General features: G+C 43.6%; 1 protein-coding gene across 2 annotated transcripts in view; it reads left to right on the top strand.

The window, feature by feature from the left end:
• The window catches only part of COL4A4 (collagen type IV alpha 4 chain), a 322,996-nt gene that overhangs the window by 290,530 nt on the left and 14,128 nt on the right, over positions 1-18,338 (top strand). For both annotated transcript variants that reach the window (XM_055290810.1, XM_063645750.1), the window contains 7 exons: positions 787-858; positions 2,012-2,140; positions 2,233-2,343; positions 3,759-3,914; positions 6,316-6,423; positions 8,489-8,497; positions 12,108-12,233. In XM_055290810.1, coding sequence (XP_055146785.1) covers positions 787-858; positions 2,012-2,140; positions 2,233-2,343; positions 3,759-3,914; positions 6,316-6,423; positions 8,489-8,497; positions 12,108-12,233 — 711 coding nt within the window. The remainder of the gene's footprint in view (positions 1-786; positions 859-2,011; positions 2,141-2,232; positions 2,344-3,758; positions 3,915-6,315; positions 6,424-8,488; positions 8,498-12,107; positions 12,234-18,338) is intronic.

Here is an 18,338-nt window from a genome sequence, read left to right as displayed (position 1 = left end):
AACATATGTTGATGAAAAACCTTAAGAAAAATTTTCCACTGGAAGTGTTTAGTGACAGCTTCAGTCAAGCCAGGCTGGTGGATGGCTCTTTGGAGAACTAAACAGAACGTTCTGAGAGAAGACAGAGGCATCAGTGGGGTAATGTCTATTTACAGAGATGGGAGTTTTCAGTGATCATCGCAAAATAAACTTAGGTTCTGTAGAAAAGCATCAGAATGGTTGTGAAAGAAGTGACTGCAAGCTGGAGCCACACTCGCCATGCAGGCCTGAGCATCGCAGGGCAAGCATTTGCCAGCATGCCACGGTGCCATGCGTCCTCTCGTCTGACTGCATCTCCATGAGTAGATCCTGAAGAAACCAGAGCCTGCAGCCCCTGGGAGGGTGCAGTGACCCCAAGCCTGGGAGGTGTGAGGCCTGGATTTGCTCCCATCCGATCTCTTTCCTCATCTAGGGTGATTTTATTGTCATAAAATCAAAGGTCACTTCCTATGCCAAGATTCAGTAATTCTAGACCGTATCTGGTCATGATAGGATCAGAAACCAACAGCAGTACTTTAAAACCAAAGAAATGTTTGTGTTAAGCTGTCTTGGCAGAAAATCTTTATCGGATGAATGTGTTAAATAGTCCTGGGCCTGGGTTTCCACCCTGATGATGAAGTCCAGACGCTCAGAGCTGCTTGCTGGCCCCAGCAACGCGCCCTCTGCTGGGCAGTGCCTGCGGTTGTGGCTAGAGTGAGTACCGGTGGCTGGTCTTCCTTTGAGTCACAGGCCTGTGGTGTTTTTCAGGTCCCTCCGGATCACCTGGCCTGAACGGCTTGCATGGATTGAAGGGTCAGAAAGGAACCAAAGGCGCTTCAGGTAAGCACCTAATAGATTCATAACAGACTGAGCTTCAGTCAATGGTTCATGAGAGAAAGTGGTACCCTCCCCTGGTATTTCTGCACTTCATGAGATTTGGAGGCAAAACTAAAAAAACTGGCTTAGGTTAGAGACACAGTATTGGAGCTATTTTTAGTGCTGACAATGACATGAAAAGGACATTTGAGAAAACCCTATTTAAGAAGGAATTGTTGGTTAACAGTGTCTTTTGTTGGTATTGCTTGGAATTTTCTGTCTACTAAAAGTACTCTGAACAATTGCTTTAATGGAGCCAGATTTCAAAATGTTATCCTAACAAGTAACTAGTTGGGGATTTTAGAATTTTTGTATTGTTTTAAGTATAGTAATGCCATGTTTGACCACATGGGTCAAATTAGTACTAATAGCATCCTTTTATGGCCACTGCTAAAACAAATTACTGCCACAATTTGCTGTTATTTTCATACCACAAATAGGTTAATCTTTGACAAGTGTATTTTATCTTGTTCTGTGAATATAATGCACATTTGTTGTGTTACTTTCTCAGAAAAACCGCTTATGATCAGACAAAGTAGCTGAAACCTAACATGCAAATTCGAGTGACCCTGGGGAACAGGAATTGTGCTGCTAGGTTTGAATTTATTGTTGGAGAGGTGAAATCTTTCTAGTTTGGAAGATCCAGTAATATAGTCACTTACGATTCATTTAGTAGCTCCTCCAAATAGTCAGATTAAATGTGTGTGCCTTCCAAGAAAACACTGATGTTCTTCCTTCCCAGTGTGAAATTCCACAATAGTTCTAATCATGCCAGTTTCCACCTCAAATTTCAACGCAACTTACGCATGATTACTTATTGTATCTCATTTGTTTTTACTCTATCCATTGTAGAGGTGGGAGTGTTGGTATTGCCTCTAAGTTGTTGTTTTTAAAAATCTGGAAAATAACTATAAAAGAAATAAAACTTATGTCTGAGCAGTGTGATGGGTCCTAAGAGAGAAATGGTGCAGACATTTGGATCACCACTGCAACCAGTGGTTGGTGTCTGCAGAACCAGCCACTTCTCTGCCGCTATTGGGAAGTGGTTCCTTTTCAGGCACTATAACAGGGACAAGCAAGGAGAAGATATAGTATTAATTCTGTTTTCCCCATTAAGGTTTGCATGATGTGGGGCCACCTGGTCCAGTGGGAATACCTGGGCTAAAAGGAGAGAGAGGAGACCCTGGGAGCCCAGGAATCTCTCCTCCAGGTCCTTGTGGAGAAAAAGGTCCCCCAGGTTCCCCAGGTAAGCTGCAGCATGCTTTGCCCTTCTTTCAATAACTAACCCAAAACCTTCCAAATGCAATGAGGATAACATGTGAACATGTCTTCTCTTAGGGAGATCAGGACCACCTGGTCCTGCAGGTGCTACAGGAAGAGCTCCTAAGGACATTCCTGACCCGGGTCCACCTGGAGATCAGGGACCTCCTGGTCCTGATGGCCCAAGAGGTATGAGAGAATCATGACAAAGGATGGCAGTGCTCCCTTTGTTAGATGCTGCCAGCTCTGGAGGAATGTGGGACCAGAGAGTGGCAGAATAGAAGCACTGAAGCAGCCCCCCATCAGCTTGGCAGGTGGATAAGTGGGACACAGTTAGGGTGGGACTTTGGGTAGTGGTGAGCTCTCAGGACCATATCCAGGACCAGGACTTGGCCCTCTCTTCTATTTCAGCTCTGTTAGACCCTCGTCTCTTCAGGGTAGAAACTGACAAGCAAGCGTTTTTTTTTTTTTGTCACCAGCTTGATGCTGATCAAATGTCTTCAGAAGTGGGTGGCAAGTGGGAATCGCACCCTCCTTGTTGGTCTGTAGCAACTGTCACATAAACCACTGGCACTAGCCCAGAGTGACAGGATGCAGGCCTGTGGCACACAAGAAACAGTCTCTTCATGTGCTGCTGACAGGACATGTTGTTTCTTTCATGACTTCACAGGGACAAACTTTGGTAAGGAAAGATGTTCGAAGTCATTACTAAGCTGACCAAGTAGGTTTAGGCTAGAGCTGGGTTGGGAGTTGGGAGAAGAGTGTGGTTCCGTGTGATATCTTGCTAAATGCAGGCAGTTGCATTCATACAAGCTCTTAGAACTCTTCCATAAAGACACATGCCCATCATCTTTGAATCTTTAGGATTTTAGGGATTGTACAATGAAAATAATAAAGCTCTCAAAAGTGTGCTAAGAAGTACAGAAGCTAAGTAGGAATATAATTGGGGTCAATTTATTCCTATTTGTGGAGACTTGTTTTCCATTAGGATTATAAATTTAATCGAGTGAACATTCCTTTCCCACCAGACGTATTTCCTCAAATGCCTATCTGTCCATCAATCCATCCATCCATCCGTCCGTCCGTCCATCCATCCATCCATCCATCTATCCATTCATCTGTCTGTTTGGTACTCCATCCATCCATCCAATCTTATCTATCCATCCAACCATCTATCCACCTATCCATCCATCCATCCATCCATCTATCCATCCATCCATCCATCCATCTATCTTATCTACCCATCCAACCGTCTATCCACCTATCCATCCATCCATTCATCCATCTTATTAAAGCAGTAAGATGGCAATGCAAACAAAAACCCAAAATGATAGTTTCAACAGGAATGACGTTGAAGGGAAGGAAGGTTTTGCTTGGGTTCATTTTGTCTAACAGTTACCAACCCATTGTCGACACCATTTCTCAACTTGGTATTATGATCCATTCTATTTCATTTCTGTTATCATTGACTTTCTTATTATTCTAATTCTCTTTATTCCTTGCTTGCAAATCATCGAATTGTTTTTCTTCAGAAGCTGTCAAGCAGCCAGTATACACATTTGTCTTTAACTAAAAGAATATTTTTGTCTCTTCTCTGTGGTCAGGAGCACCTGGGCCTCCAGGCCTCCCTGGGAGTGTTGACCTTCTGAGAGGAGAGCCAGGTGACTGTGGTCTACCAGGGCCACCAGGTCCCCCTGGCCCACCAGGCCCTCCAGGATACAAAGGCTTTCCAGGATGTGATGGAAAAGATGGCCAGAAAGGTATGAATGTTGTTCCGTTAAGCAGTATGTGAACAACTTGGTTATCTTACCCTTGAGGGTCTGGGGTACTGTGCCGCCATTTCTATTTCCTGTGCAAACAAAGTGACTACCTTCTAAAATGTCCTTATTTCCCCAAAGAGTCCAGAAGTTTGGGTCAAAGTTGGACAAGTAAAAGGAAGAAACACAAATTCATCTTTAGCCCCTAATAATACTCTTGATAATCTTCCAGGCCAGAACTGAACAGTAGAAATGTAATGCAAGCCACAGGTGCAATTTAAAAATATAGTAGACACATTTTAACAAGTAAAAACAAGTGAACTTTCATACTTTCTGTGATTTAACATAATATATTTAAATATTTTTATTTTAACATATAATTAATATACATTTATCAATGAGATAATTGAGCTGATTGTGCAAACCTAGCTCCTTTTGCAAATAAGCCACTCCTTCTTCCTGCTTTTGAAATCCCATGTGTGTTCCACGCTGACAGCACAGCTCAGGTTGGACTGGCCACATTTCAAGTGCTAACTAGCCGTGTGTGGTTAGTAGCTTCTGTATTGGACAGCTTAGTTTTAGACTGCTGACTTTGCTTTTTATATTCATGCAAAGATCCCGAATCACTGAATTTCCCCACTATTTGAGGTTAAAATATTTATTTTAATTAATTTTTATCCAACTGCTAATATTTGGGGAGATCAGTTTTTGGTCACCAGAATTTCAGAGGATTTTTAGGTTGAAAGAAGCCTTTTGTTGAAAAAAGATGACTAATGAGTGTCCATTTTAACTTCCCTATTTCATAAATAAGGAAGCTGGATATCAGAAAAGCAACAGTTGAAATTTGCAAAAGGAGCCCAATAACGAGCACCTTGCCTGAGTTCTGAACCAAGTGTGAAATAAGGCAAAAGATTAGGTCACAGATAAAAATCACTGTGAGGCTGCCATGACTGTAGTGCAAATGGCATCTGTGGAATTGTGCAGTGCACAGCCTGTACAGCAGTATGGAGCAAGCCTGTTCATCTATATTAGCAATGAAATCAATTGTAGAGAATGTGGCTCAAATCTACGGGTAAGTAGGCTTCCAATTATTGAACTTCAGAATTGGACTGACGTGCTAACACTCTAGTCACCAAGAGGAAGGAGGAAGGGGCTGGCTAACACTCCTCCTCCTTAGTTACTCTAGGGAATAAATCTCTACCTGGACTTGAAGTTCAGGACTGAGGAAATAACACACCATATGAATACCAGTGATCTACACAAGAATACACAGGGAGTTAGAAATATTGGTGGAACCACTAATCATGCTTCTTGACTCCCAGTCCAGAGACGATAAAGGCCAAACAGTGCTTTACTATAAAGAGAGTGAGTTTCCTCAGTTTACCTTTTATGACTTACACAGTGACAAATATCTGTTAGGCACCTGCAGGAATATAGCAGTGAACAAATTTAAGTAGAGTCTCTAATCTTATAAGGACAGAGTTTCCACCTGACTCAGTGGTTCATGCCTATAATCCCAGTACTTTGGGAGGCCAAGGCATGAGGATCCCTGGAGGCCAGTATAGTTCAAGACCAGCCTGGGCAACACAGTGAGACCCCCTCTCTACAAAAAAATTTAAAAATGATCTGGGCATGGTGGTGTGTGCCTGTAGTCCCAGCTACTTGGGAGGCTGAGGTGAGAGGATCGCTGGAACCCAACAGTTGGAGGCGGCAGTGAGCAATGATTGTGCCACTACACTCCAGCCTGGGTAATGGAGCAAATAATAATAATAATAATTTCTTTTATAAAGAGCATAGTTTTATGGAAGACAGACATGCACACTAAGGGATATGTCAGTTTAAATCCAGTTAAGTGTCCTGAATGAAGAGCTTATCAAAAAGCAACTAAACTTCAGTTGGGATTCCAGGGAAGGCTTCCCTGAGAAAGTGAGACTTGATCTTAACTCTAAAAAATGAGGAAGACGTTATGGATGTGGAAGAAGTAAAGGAACATCACATATGAGGAACTGAACTGTTGTGCCTAAAACTAAGAGTGAGGAGGAGAGTGGTCTGAACTCGCCTGGGGAGGCACATTGTTCCCGGATATTGAAAACTCCTGATTTTCCCTTCAGTTCCAGTCCTTTGTCTCCAGAGAAAGTTTAGGGTTATAGGACTTCTTTTCATTGCAATTTAGTCTCGTCTTGACCATGGAACCATTTCCTTAGTTCTTTCGGCTGATCATGTGTTTCCTTCAGAGGCAACCCCTCTAAGTCTCACAGAGGAAAGCAAGGCTAATCTTGACTCTCAGGCTAGCTATGCTCTGCATTTTGTTGGAGTGAATCTCTGAATTCAGTCTATCAAAATGTCATTGTTTTTATCTTGTCTCATTCCAGTGCCCTCATTTTTATGTTTTGGGTTTTTTAAGGACCAATGGGATTCCCGGGGCCGCAGGGACCACATGGATTTCCTGGGCCACCTGGAGAGAAGGGTTTACCTGGACCTCCAGGGAGAAAAGGGGCCACTGGTCTTCCAGGTGAGCTTCCAACCTACATACAGCATTTTGTTTAAACATTTACTAAACTGATCGTTGTTCAGAAAGTAGTCAATATTCTGAATTACTAGCACATTCTTTTTAAGCCCTTATATTAAAAGTATATTTCTTTCAGGCTGCACTACAAAGTCTCATGTTTGGTAAAGTAATAATTTATTGTCAGAATGAATAAGTTTGAAAATTAGGAGTTGATTTTTTTACTTTATTTTTTAACTTTTTAAAATATATTTTTTTATTATACTTTAAGTTCTAGGGTACATGTGCACAACGTGCAGGTTTGTTACATATGTATACATGTGCCATGTTGGTGTGCTGCACCTATTAACTCGTCATTTACATTAGGTATATCTCCTAATGCTGTCCCTCCCCCCTGCCCGCAACCCACAACAGGCCCCGGTGTGTGATGTTCCCCTTCCTGTGTCCAAGTGTTCTCATTGTTCAATTCCCACCTATGAGTGAGAACATGCAGTGTTTGTTTGGTTTTTTGTCCTTGTGATAGTTTGCTGAGAATGATGGTTTCCAGCTTTATCCATGTCCCTATAAAGGACATGAACTCAAAAAAAAAAAAAAAAAAAAGGAGTTGATTTTATATACACTTTTTTTTTTTTGAGACAGTCTTGCTCTGTCACCCAGGCTGTAGGGCAGTGGTGTGATCTCAGCTCACTGCAGCCTCTGCTTCCTGGGTTCAAGTGATCCACCTGACTCAAACTCAAGTAGCTAGGATTACAGGCATGTGCCACTGTGCCTAGCTAATTTTTGTATTTTAATAGAGACAGAGTTTCACCATGTTGGCAAGGCTGGTCTCAAACTCCTGACCTCAGGTGATCAGCCCACCTCAGCCTCCCAAAGTGCTGGGATTACAGGCATGAGACACTGTGCTTGGCCCATATAGACTGTTTCTAAGGGAAATAAATATGTGTTCCTTCATGCAAGAGGCAAAGACTGATTTGATTATTGTTTGTTAGGATTGTATATTCAATTCCAATCCCTGAATTTTCATTGATTTTCCTACATGTTTTATTTAATTTTTTTCTGTAAATTCCATTCATTCCTAGGAAGAGAAAAAGCTATTCAGTTTAACTCTGTAGGCAACACTTTTTAACCATAGGGTCAAATTACGACAAGGAAGAGTTGGGGAGAGAAGGGGCAAACAGACATGTGTATTTGAGATGGGCAGAAGTAATATCTTTCAAGATCCTAAATCAATATTACAGTAATGTGGCGTCAGTTCAGAATATTTTGCAGTGTCCTAAATTAGCACTCTAGTCCAAAGAATAAATAAATAGCACTGCTTTATGATGTATCGTAGTAAAGGAGGAACAAGGGCTTATATGTTGATTCTTTTTTTTTTTTTGAGACGGAGTCTCGCTTTGTCGCCCAGGCTGGAGTGCAGTGGTGTGATCTCGTCTCACTGCAAGCTCCGCCTCCCAGGTTCACGCCATTCTCCTGCCTTAGCCTCCCAAGTAGCTGGGACTACAGGCGCCCGCCACCTCGCCCGGCTAATTTTTTTGTATTTTTAGTAGAAACGGGGTTTCACCGTATTAGCCAGGATGGTCTCGATCTCCTGACCTCGTGATCCGCCCGCCTCGGCCTCCCAAAGTGCTGGGATTACAGGTGTGAGCCACTGAGCCTGGCCTATATGTTGATTCTTTTCATATTTCCTTTCTATGCATACCCTGTACTTGGCAAATTAATATGAAATTTTCAGAAGCTTTTAAATGGATAGAATTCCTACATGCATTAAATTAGGAGATATTCGCCATAAGAAATCAACTAGAATTTTATATTGCTCAAGAGAGTTTCATTTCAAGTCATTCTAGAGATGAAAACTCCGTTACTAAATCATGGCTGCTCCTGTCAGTCACATTGATGTGGACTTTTTATGTAAATAAGATGCTGCCATTCTGCTTGTCATTGATGCTGCCTCAAATTATTATGTATGTTCTCAATCTATTTCATTTTTGTCCTAATCCACAAATTTAAAATCTCTTTCCACCCTGTGAAAATCATGGACTGGCCCTCATTTGTTGTCTTTGGATTCCTCCAGGCCCCAGAGGTAAGCTTTGCTATAAAATTGGTAATTTCCCCTCACTCTGGTTTCTAGTCATTTCTGTACTCGTCCTTTTTCCTCCGTATGGGTGAGCTCAACTTTGTCACATTTTATAGATGGGGTGCTGTAAGGTTATCAGGCTGCAGTGCTTTGCTTCCTCGTTACAGATAGAGTAACCTCATATTAGAGCATCCTGACACTCAGCCTCATTATAGGTTGTCAAGGCAGTGGAGATCCTTAGCTTATATAGTTTCAATTTGGGCATGAAGTATGTGGGCTTTCTCTGTCAAAGGCTGTAGTACATACCAATGTAAGTTCCTTTTTTAAATTCTACAATATAAATACATAGAGCATCCCTAAAATAAATGGTATGTACAACATTAAAAAATGGGGCCTCACCTCCCAGTAAGGGGCTGTGAGAAGCCTTTCCTATCACACCCTCAAGTCCATTTTCAAGTCGCACATTTCTTTGTGTGTTAAAAGGAAAATGTTCACTTCATGCTCCGCAATGCAAAAACAATGTGTTATTTTGTGCCGGCATTTTCAAAGAAAATAAAAAGCATTTCTCAAAAGAGAAAGAGAAAAATTGTGAATGCCTGCATTTGTTCTTTCCAGGCCTCTGTTATTTGTCCTAACGAAAATTGCTCTGAATACAGACACCGTGTATTAGTTTTAAGGTCTTTAGAAGAGAGGCCTCAGTTCCCCTTTTTATTTTTCAGCTTCTGACTTATTAAAAAGTAAAGAAAAGCAAAATCAAAAATGTAAAAAGTCCTGGTATTTTCAATGTTTATATTTAAAAATTAAACTGTATTTGATGTTTTCATTTCAATCCTGTCTCTCTGTGATTGTATGTATAAAGTCATTTCAAGAGAACGTCAAAATTCTAAACAGGAAGCACCAACCACATGCTCCTACTTTCTGAACGCCGTTCCCACTGGGAAGGGCCAGACATTACTCAGGGAAAATAGAAGATGCCTCTATGCATCTCTCTCAAGTCATCCATAGTAGAAAAGCCAAGTTTTACATTAAACTGTACTTATTATAAAAATACCTTTGGCCCTGTGTTGCTTGTGGTTTTATACCATATTTTACATGGGGTTAAATTCCAAATAGCTCATAAGAATTCCAGGTCGTTTTACACAGGCCCAGTAAGTATTAGGAGACTAAAACTTTGTTGTTATGCCACATTTCGTTAAGGATTTTCTTACTGCTTTATGATTGATGTTCCTGAAATTCTTTCACACTTTTGCATGCATTTGAAGAACACCATAGCTAATCAGATGATATCTTTTATTTTTATTTATTTTGGAGACAGAGTCTTGCTCTGGTTCCCAGGCTGGAGATCCCACCACTGCACTCCCAGGTTCAAGCAGTTTTCCTACCTCAGCCTCCCAGGTAGCTGGGATTACAGGCATGTGCCACCACACCTGGCTAATTTCTTGTAATTTTAGTAGAGATGGGGCTTTGTCCTATTACCCAGGCTGGTCTTGAACTCCCAAACTCAGGAAGTCCACCCGCCTCGGCCTCCCAAAGTGCTGGGATTACAGGCATGAAACACCATGCCCAGCCAGATGATACCTTTTAAAATATGTTTCATTTCTTAGAATTTGTTACCCGGATATTGAGAGTTCCTGATGCAGTCTGATGAGGTGGTTAAGAACATGGGTTTGGAGCCAGAATGCCCTGGATTGCAATCCAGACTCTGCCATGTGTAAGCTGTGTCACCACAGAAGCGTCACTTATTTGCCTGAGCCTGAGTGTTTTTTTTGTTTGTTTGTTTTGAGACAGAGTCTTGCTCTGTCACCAGGCTGGAGTGCAATGGTGTGATCTTGGCTCACTGCAATCTCCGCCTCCCAGGTTCGAGCGATTCTCCTCCCTCAGCCTCCTGAGTAGCTGGGACTGCACACTACCACGCCCGGCTAATTTTTGTATTTTTAGTAGAGATGGGGTTTCTACTAAAGAGATGTTGGCCAGGATGGCCTCAATCTATCTCTTGACCTCGTGATCTGTCCGTCTTGGCCTCCCAAAGTGCTGGAATTACAGGCATGAGCCACCATGTCTGGCCAAGCCTGAGTGTTCTTGTCCGTACCCTTCTCCTAACAGTAGCACATACACAGTCTTGTCGGGAGGATTTAATAGTAAAAGCATTCAGCACAGGGCCTGATACATGATAAAGCATTCAGTGAGCCTTAGCTGTTATCATTATTGTTCAGTGTTATTATTTCTTATCCCTGTGTGATGTTTGCAGGATGACTGAATGAAGCTTTAGAAAAAATGTCTTAAAGATGTGAAAGTAAAAGAAAAAAATGTCACATCTTTAGTGTAGTGGTTTTCTTTTTTCTTTTATTTTTTTTTTGAGACAGAATCTTACTCTGTCACCCAGGCTAGAGTGCAGTGGCACGATCTCGGCTCATGCAACCTCTGTCTCCCGGGTTCTAGTGATTCTCCTGCCTCAGCCTCCTGAGTAGCTGGAACTACAGGCACTTGTCACTACACCCAGCTATTTTTTTTTTTTTAAGTAGAGATGGGGTTTCACATGTTGGCCAGGCTGGTCTCAAACTCCTGATCTCAAGTGATCCACCCGCCTTGGCTTCCCAAAGTGCTGGGATTACAGGTGTGAGCCACTGTGCCCAGCCTGTGTTTTTCGAAGTGAGATTCCCAGATCAACGCCATCAGCCTCCCTGGGAACATGTTAGAAATGTACATGGCCCCCACTTCAGACCTCCTGACTCAGGAACTCTGGTTTCTAACAAACTAGCGACACAATTCTGATGTGCTACAGTCAAAATTATAGCTTTCCAACGGTGCTTTTCAGCCCTAATGGACACTGGAATCACCGTGGGAGTTAAACAAACCAAAAACTACTGACACCCAGGTCCCACTCCCAGAAATTCCTATTTAATTAGTCTAGATGGGGCCCCAGTATTCATAAGTACTTTTGAAAAGCTCACCAGCTGAGTTTATTATGCAGCCAATGATGAGGACACTGCTCAGGCCACATCCTATTATCAAGTAAATCAGTATTTCTGGGAGTGGGACCCAGGCATCAGTATATTTCCATGACTCCCCTGGATAAGTCCAATGTTTACTCGAGGTTGAAAGTTACTGCTTCTGAGCCTCTAGCAATCCTGAAATTCTGTGTGAGTGACTGACACTGTGGAAACCCACGTGGCTGCAGTGTAGAGTAAGGACTCAGGGACACATGAAGCTGAGCTTTAGGAATCCATCAGTCCCTCTTGCAATGCTACCTGTGGCTGCTACTCCAGTAAAACATGGCCCAGAGATTGGGTAATCCTGTGAGGGTCATCACATTGCTGCATCATCCGACCTTCACTATTTCATACTTCTGCTTCCTGTGATACTCCATTCACTCATTCGGTCAGTCCAACATTCTGGAAGTTTTTCATGTACCCTCCAGGGAACAAGACAAATTCCTGCCTTCATGGAACTTACATTGGATTGTTGAACCTTTACAAACATTTATACTGAAATTTATACTAAATTTGTACTAAATTTCAGTATAGTATGAGAAGTCCAGCTTTAACCAGAGACTGTAGAAGGAGCTTGTTCATAAGCATGTGCATCCATTTTACACAAGCAGTAATTCCAATTTCAGGTGAACCGGGGCCACCTGCAGATGTTGATGACTGTCCCCGAATCCCAGGGCTTCCTGGGGCGCCAGGCATGAGAGGACCAGAAGGAGCCACGGGGCCCCCTGGAATGAGAGGCCCCCCAGGACCAGGTATGAGCCGCCTGCTGATTGTTCATTATTTTCATGATATATTGCTGAAATGAAATTCTAGATGTTTTATTTTGCAGCTTTTTATAAGGAGCCTAAACAACTAGTGAGGAGAAAGCATGTCTTTCCCTTTGTAATTTGTTTCTACCTTAATCCAAAGTACATCAATTATGGGCTAACTGGATCCACACATCCCTTCTATTTTTTTATTTTATTTTTGAGATGGAATCTTACTCTGTTGCCCAGGCTGGAGTGCAGTGGTGCCATCTTGGCTCACTGCAAGCTCTGCCTCCCAGGTTCACGCCATTCTCCTGCCTCAGCCTCCCGAGTAGCTGGGACTACCAGTGCCTGCCACCACGCCCGGCTAATTTTTTGTATTTTTAGTGGAGATGGGGTTTCACCGTGTTAGCCAGGATGGTCTCCATCTCTTGACCTTGTGATCCGCCTGCCTCAGCCTCCCAAAGTGCTGAGATTATAGGCGTGAGCCACTGCATCTGGCCCATCCTTTCTATTTTTATGTGGAACTCCTACTTAAATCTTTCATACTTGGCCAGCTTTTGGATGTGGAGTTTTGAAACCTCTTACCACAACATAGTAGATGCTCCATTAACAGTCATTAATAGCTGCCTACTTGATTTTGAATTAAAAACAATTGAATTGGGGCTTGGTGGAGTGGAAACAGAGCCTGCAAGAAGGAAGAAGGAGCTGTTAGAGGAGGGATGAGCAAAAATAGGGTCTTGCTCTACATTTTGGCAGTTACTACATGGTTAATCACTGGAGCATTGTTCAGTAACTGCTGGGGTGGCAGGATCCTTATTCAAGTATTTAAGCTAAACCATTCTTTTAAAAAGTGTTCTCCAGCCAGGCGCGGTGGCTCACGCCTGTAATCCCAGCACTGTGGGAGGCCGAGGTGGGTGGATCACCTGAGGTCAGGAGTTTGAGACCAACCTGGCCAACATGGTGAAACCTCGTCTCTTACTAAAAGTACAAAAATTAGCAGGGCTTGGTGGTGGGCACCTGTAATCCCAGCCACTTGGGAGGGTGAGACAGGAGAATCGCTTGAATGGGGGAGGCAGAGGTTGCAGTGAGCTGCATTCCAGCCTGGGCAACAAGAGTGAAACTCCATGTCAAAAAAAAAGAAAAAAAAAGGAAAAGTGTTCTCCAAATGGTTTGTTTTCTTTCCACATATGCCCACTGCATTGGGTAATTTACGAAGCTATTAGGAGCCCAGGGCTGGGTATCTAGAAGTCACTGTTCTCTTTAGACCCACTGGTAGTAGCTATGAGTCTAGAAAACTCATGGGCAAATTCTTTGAAAAGGAGGAACCAGGATGTTCTCTCTCCTTTCACCCCCGACTGCCCCACTGTGATTTGGACTCTTTGGTTCAGGGACACAGTAATTGGAAGCAGAACTGAATTTTGTACCACTTGTTTTTCTTGTGGTTCCCCAAAACCAAGAAGTTAAGTGCCCAAGAAATGTTCCTCTCAACAGGAGTCAGACTCGTTCTTAGGTGGTGGCCAAAACAGCCCTGGAGCCTTCCTCAAATTAATTTGGGTTTTCGTTGTGTGTATTTATTGCATTGCATCTGTGTTTGTGCACCAGGTTAATTGGGTGTTGGTTGTAGCAACTTCTTTTAACAGCCTGTGAGAACTGGGAATTGGGCCAGTCTTTACTTAACTCATCTTTCTTGATACTCCTCGCATGGATAAAGTTCTGTCAGTCGGTATTACTAGTCACTCAACCTCATTTTAAAACCAAGCTGCTTTGTTATGTATATATTTGCAATATCCAGAGCTGGGTCCTTCCAACTTAAAAAAAATAACTTCCAAGTTGAAGATGTGACCTATAACTGGGTTCTGCAAATTCAATTCAGTAAGTACTTCCAGACTCCCTCTACTCTTTGTAAAGTATGCTGCCAGGTGGTGTGGGTGATAGAAAGATGAGTAAGATGTGTTTTCCCCCTCCAGGGTCTCATAATCCCATGAAAGAAATAGCCAGCAGAATATAAATAACTTAAAGTAATGGTAGATTATTACACAATTCATGTTGAAAAGGAGTTGCAGGCTGGGTGTTGTGGCTCACGCCTGTAATCCCAGCACTCTGGGAGGCCAAGGTGGGCAGATCACCTGAGGTCAGGAGTTTGAGACTAGCCTGGCCAACATGGTAAAACCCCGTCTCTACTTAAAATACAAAATTAGCTGAGTGTGGTGGCAGATGCCTGTAATCCCAGCTACTTAGGAGGCTGAGGCAGGAGAATCACTTGAACCCAGGAGGCAGAGGTTGCAGTGAGCTGAGATCACACCACTGCACTCTAGCCTGGGCAACAAGAGTGAAACTCAGTCTAAAACAAAACGAAACAAAACAAAGAGTTGCAAGTCAAGGGTATTGGGAGAATGGGATGGTGAGAGGTTAATTCCAGTGTGGAGAACTATAGGACTGCTAGGACCCCAGTAAGAGCTGGTATTTGACCAGAGCCTTAAGGAAAGATTGGGCTTTGAGGAGCCAGAATTGTTCAACAGGGAGATGGCGGGAGCACAGACCGGGCTGGTTGGCCTAATAACCAGGCATCTAGAAGTTAGCAACATCCTTGCTACTGTAACTGTGGTCCTGGTCCAGGAGCCAGCAGCAACTTTGGTCCCGCCCCAGAACTACAGAATCAGAATCTGCGTTTTAACAAGGTCCCCAAAATAGTTGCATACATATTCAAATTTGAGACGCCGTAACTATTATATGAATGCACCCCTTAAAGATTCAGCTAAGAGTAGAATGTTTCTTAGCAAGGCAATCCCAGCTGCAGGTTAAAATCACCTCGAGGATCTTGAAAGAATATTGGTGCCTGGGCCTCATCTCAGACCAATAGAATGTGGAAGGTGGCAGAGCCTGAATGTTAACATTTTTCAGCACCCCCCAGGTGACTGTAGCAGGCAGCCAAGGTTGAAATGCACTGCTCCACCTCAACATCAAAAGTGAGGCCAGAGGGATGGTTGGGGTCACCCACTGTGGTGGCTTTAAAAAATAACCAAAGAAAGTAACTAGGAAGAGAAAAATATGTGAATGGGTCAATTCTTTACACTTGAACATGATAGTTTTCTTTGACATGAACAAGAACAAGATTTTCTCTCCATAGCCTATGAGCTTCTGAAAGATGGTCTAGTGCTTATGTGGCCCAGGTGTGCTTGCCTGTGATCTCTAATTCCCCTGACTTAGGGTTTCATGGGCTCATCAGCTGCACGTGGCCACAGGAGGGCCTTCCCTGGGTTCCTGTGCCCTTTATTGGAGCCACTGATCCTGCCTGCTGGAAGTGGGGACACTCCAAGGCCACCTCTCTAACACCTACATGATTATGATGTTTTTAAAAAAGTGCCCCGTCGTTCTGGTGAAGCATCGCCTTCTCTTCCTATGTTCTCACCATGTGGCCCAGCTTCCCTGGGGCTCCTTTTTGTCCTGTGCGCCCACTCCCAAGCCCTTGCTTTCTTCTGGGGCCCCTCTTCTCTGATAGGAGCCTCTGGGTTCCTGTTACAAAGGACCTCTCTTCCCCGCCATGTATTCCTCGGCCTTGTCTATGCCCGCTGGCCACACTGGCTGTATTGGTCATCCTGTCCAGTTACTAAAGAGTGACAGGTATATTCTAAGGGCCTAATGCCAAACCCTGGGTGACCTGGGCCAGCTGTAGGCCATGTTGCTCTTTCTCTAGCATTTCCTGAAGGCATTTTTTTCAGCAGGGTGTGAGGGGCCATATATACCACTCCAGCCTGGGCAACAAGAGCGAAACTCCGTCTAAAACAAAACAAGACAAAAGAGTTGCAAGTCAAGGGTACTGGGAGAGGTTAATTCCAGTGTGGAGAACTGCAGGACAGCTAGGACCCCCAGCAAGAGCTGGTATTTGAGCAGAGCCTTAAGGAAAGGTTGGGCTTATATACCACCACCCCATATACCACCCTCAAGATTGAGTGCCGTAAAGAAATGGCTGCCACTAGAAAGAACAATGTTCACTTAAAATGACGTTGTTGGTATCTTCCTGTTTTCCCTTCAGAATCTTCTCTTTTCTGCTCCTCTACCTCCTCCTCCCCGCCACCCTCAAGTAGACAAAAAAGATAACTACTGAGTACTCGGCTTAACTCCTGGGTGACGAAATAATCATCACTATAACAAACCTCCATGACATGAGTTTACCTATGTAACAAACTTCACACGTACCCCTGAACCTAAAATAAAAGGTAAAAAAGAACTAAAAAATCTTTTCTTTCATCGCTAAGCTGATTTTGTAACCATATGTGCTGCAGCTGAGACTTACATAAAAATGAACAAACTTCTGGCTCTTTCCTGCCCAGTATGGGCGGATGGATGATGGCCACACGAAGTGGGTCGATTAGTCCACCACAGGAGGCCTAACGCTCTTCTACACACAGATCTCTTTGATCTACAACTTTTCCTTCCAGGGCAGCCCTCAAAGGCTGAAGCTTCCTACAGTGAACTCAAAAGTGTTATCTGTTTTGTTTTGAACTATTCTTGCCTAATGGACGTACCCACACCCTGTTAGGGTTGTGTTTCTCTTCAAGGCAACACTTGCCCTCTTAGGAGGTCATCCATCTAACACTGGAGGGTTTTTTTTTGATGTTTAGTTTTATTCCTTAAAACTAGTTCCAAGTAGGGAACAAGTCCGTAAGGTGGAAAGCTCTGAACATAGAGCTCAGGTTAATAAGAAGAGCCTTCCTTCCTGTTTCTCGGGAAATGTCTTCCGTCTGACAATTTCTTTCTGCCTCACCCTAAAGGGAGTAAAGCCCACATGATAACGTCTGGTGTGAGGACTCTTTTTCCCAGATCTACAGTGACCTCACCATGAGTCTCTACATCAGGAGGAATCCCTGCTGCTGCCTGTTCAGTGGAAGGGAGAAACTCCTAACCCATAAGCACTAAGGCAGTCATTTCTAGAATATATTGCATGTTGGAATCATCTTGTTGGGTGAGACAGAGAAAGGAATGCTCTGAGCTCAGTGATGGGGCTCCATGTTCTTTCCAAGATAACTGATACTCTCTTGGAAGGTGGTGGAGTTTCAGATTCCACCAGGAGTGCCACCCCTGGGAGAGGAGGTTTCTGCCCAGTCAGCAGGAAGGGCAGGGCTCCTCTCACCCAGATGGGGAGGTGGGGATGTTTCCTTTCTCACCTACTGAATGGTAACCACGTACAGCATGCAGTCCAGGACACTCTGAAATAATTCATTTCTAATCCTGGGAACACAAAAGCATAACAGGAGCATATCGGACACTGGGATGTCTACACTGAGTGTAGCTCAACCAGCACAGGGCATGGAGGGGAGAGACTGGCTGGTCGTAGGGATGTATGAAGAAGAAGGGGACACTCTCAGGCAGGCAATATGAGGACACCACTTTACAAGCAATGGGGCGTGTGGAACCGAGGGCAGGGAAGTGAAACATCTACGTCATTAACCGAACACTTCAATCCCCTGCTTCGGCTTTGGAGCCAGATGATCTTTGCTGCGACCACTCAACCCTGTTGCTGCAGCATAGCCGTAGATAACACGTAAATGAATGCATGTGTTCCACTGTAACTGGGGTTACTAAAATGAGCAGTAAATGGCCCACAGGCTGTAATTTGCCAACCACTGTTATAGAGACCATAAGAAGCTTGAGGGCAGTATATTGTCTTATTCAGTGTGATATCCATATGCAGGCCTGAGTCATGGAAGGTGTTTGGTAAACATTTGGTGAATGAACACATGACTCTTGGATGTAGCCTACTGTGTGGAGCGGTTTCTCAACCTCAGTGCTGCTGACATTTGGGACCCGATCATTCTTTATCCGGGAGGGCTGTTTGGTGGATTCTAGGATGTTAAGCAGCATCCCTTGCCCCTATCCTGCTAGATGCCAGTAATGACCTCTTCCTCCATGTGAGGACCAAAAATGCCTCCAGACATTGCCAAGTGTCTGCTGGGGTGAGGGGCGGGGTGGGGCGGTGCAGAACCACCTAATGTTGAAGACCATTTATGTAGGGAGGGATGTGGTAGGAGATGGGAGATGTACCTTTAGCCTGTGGGGGAGGCATTTGGTGAAGGGGAAAAAAAAACTTTATTACAAAAGAAAAAAAAA

Source organism: Symphalangus syndactylus, chromosome 8 (assembly GCF_028878055.3).
Source record: "Symphalangus syndactylus isolate Jambi chromosome 8, NHGRI_mSymSyn1-v2.1_pri, whole genome shotgun sequence".
Classification (NCBI taxonomy): Eukaryota; Metazoa; Chordata; class Mammalia; order Primates; family Hylobatidae; genus Symphalangus; species Symphalangus syndactylus.
The sequence above is the reverse complement of the archived record's forward strand: the minus strand, read 5'-3'. Positions and strand labels throughout refer to the sequence as shown.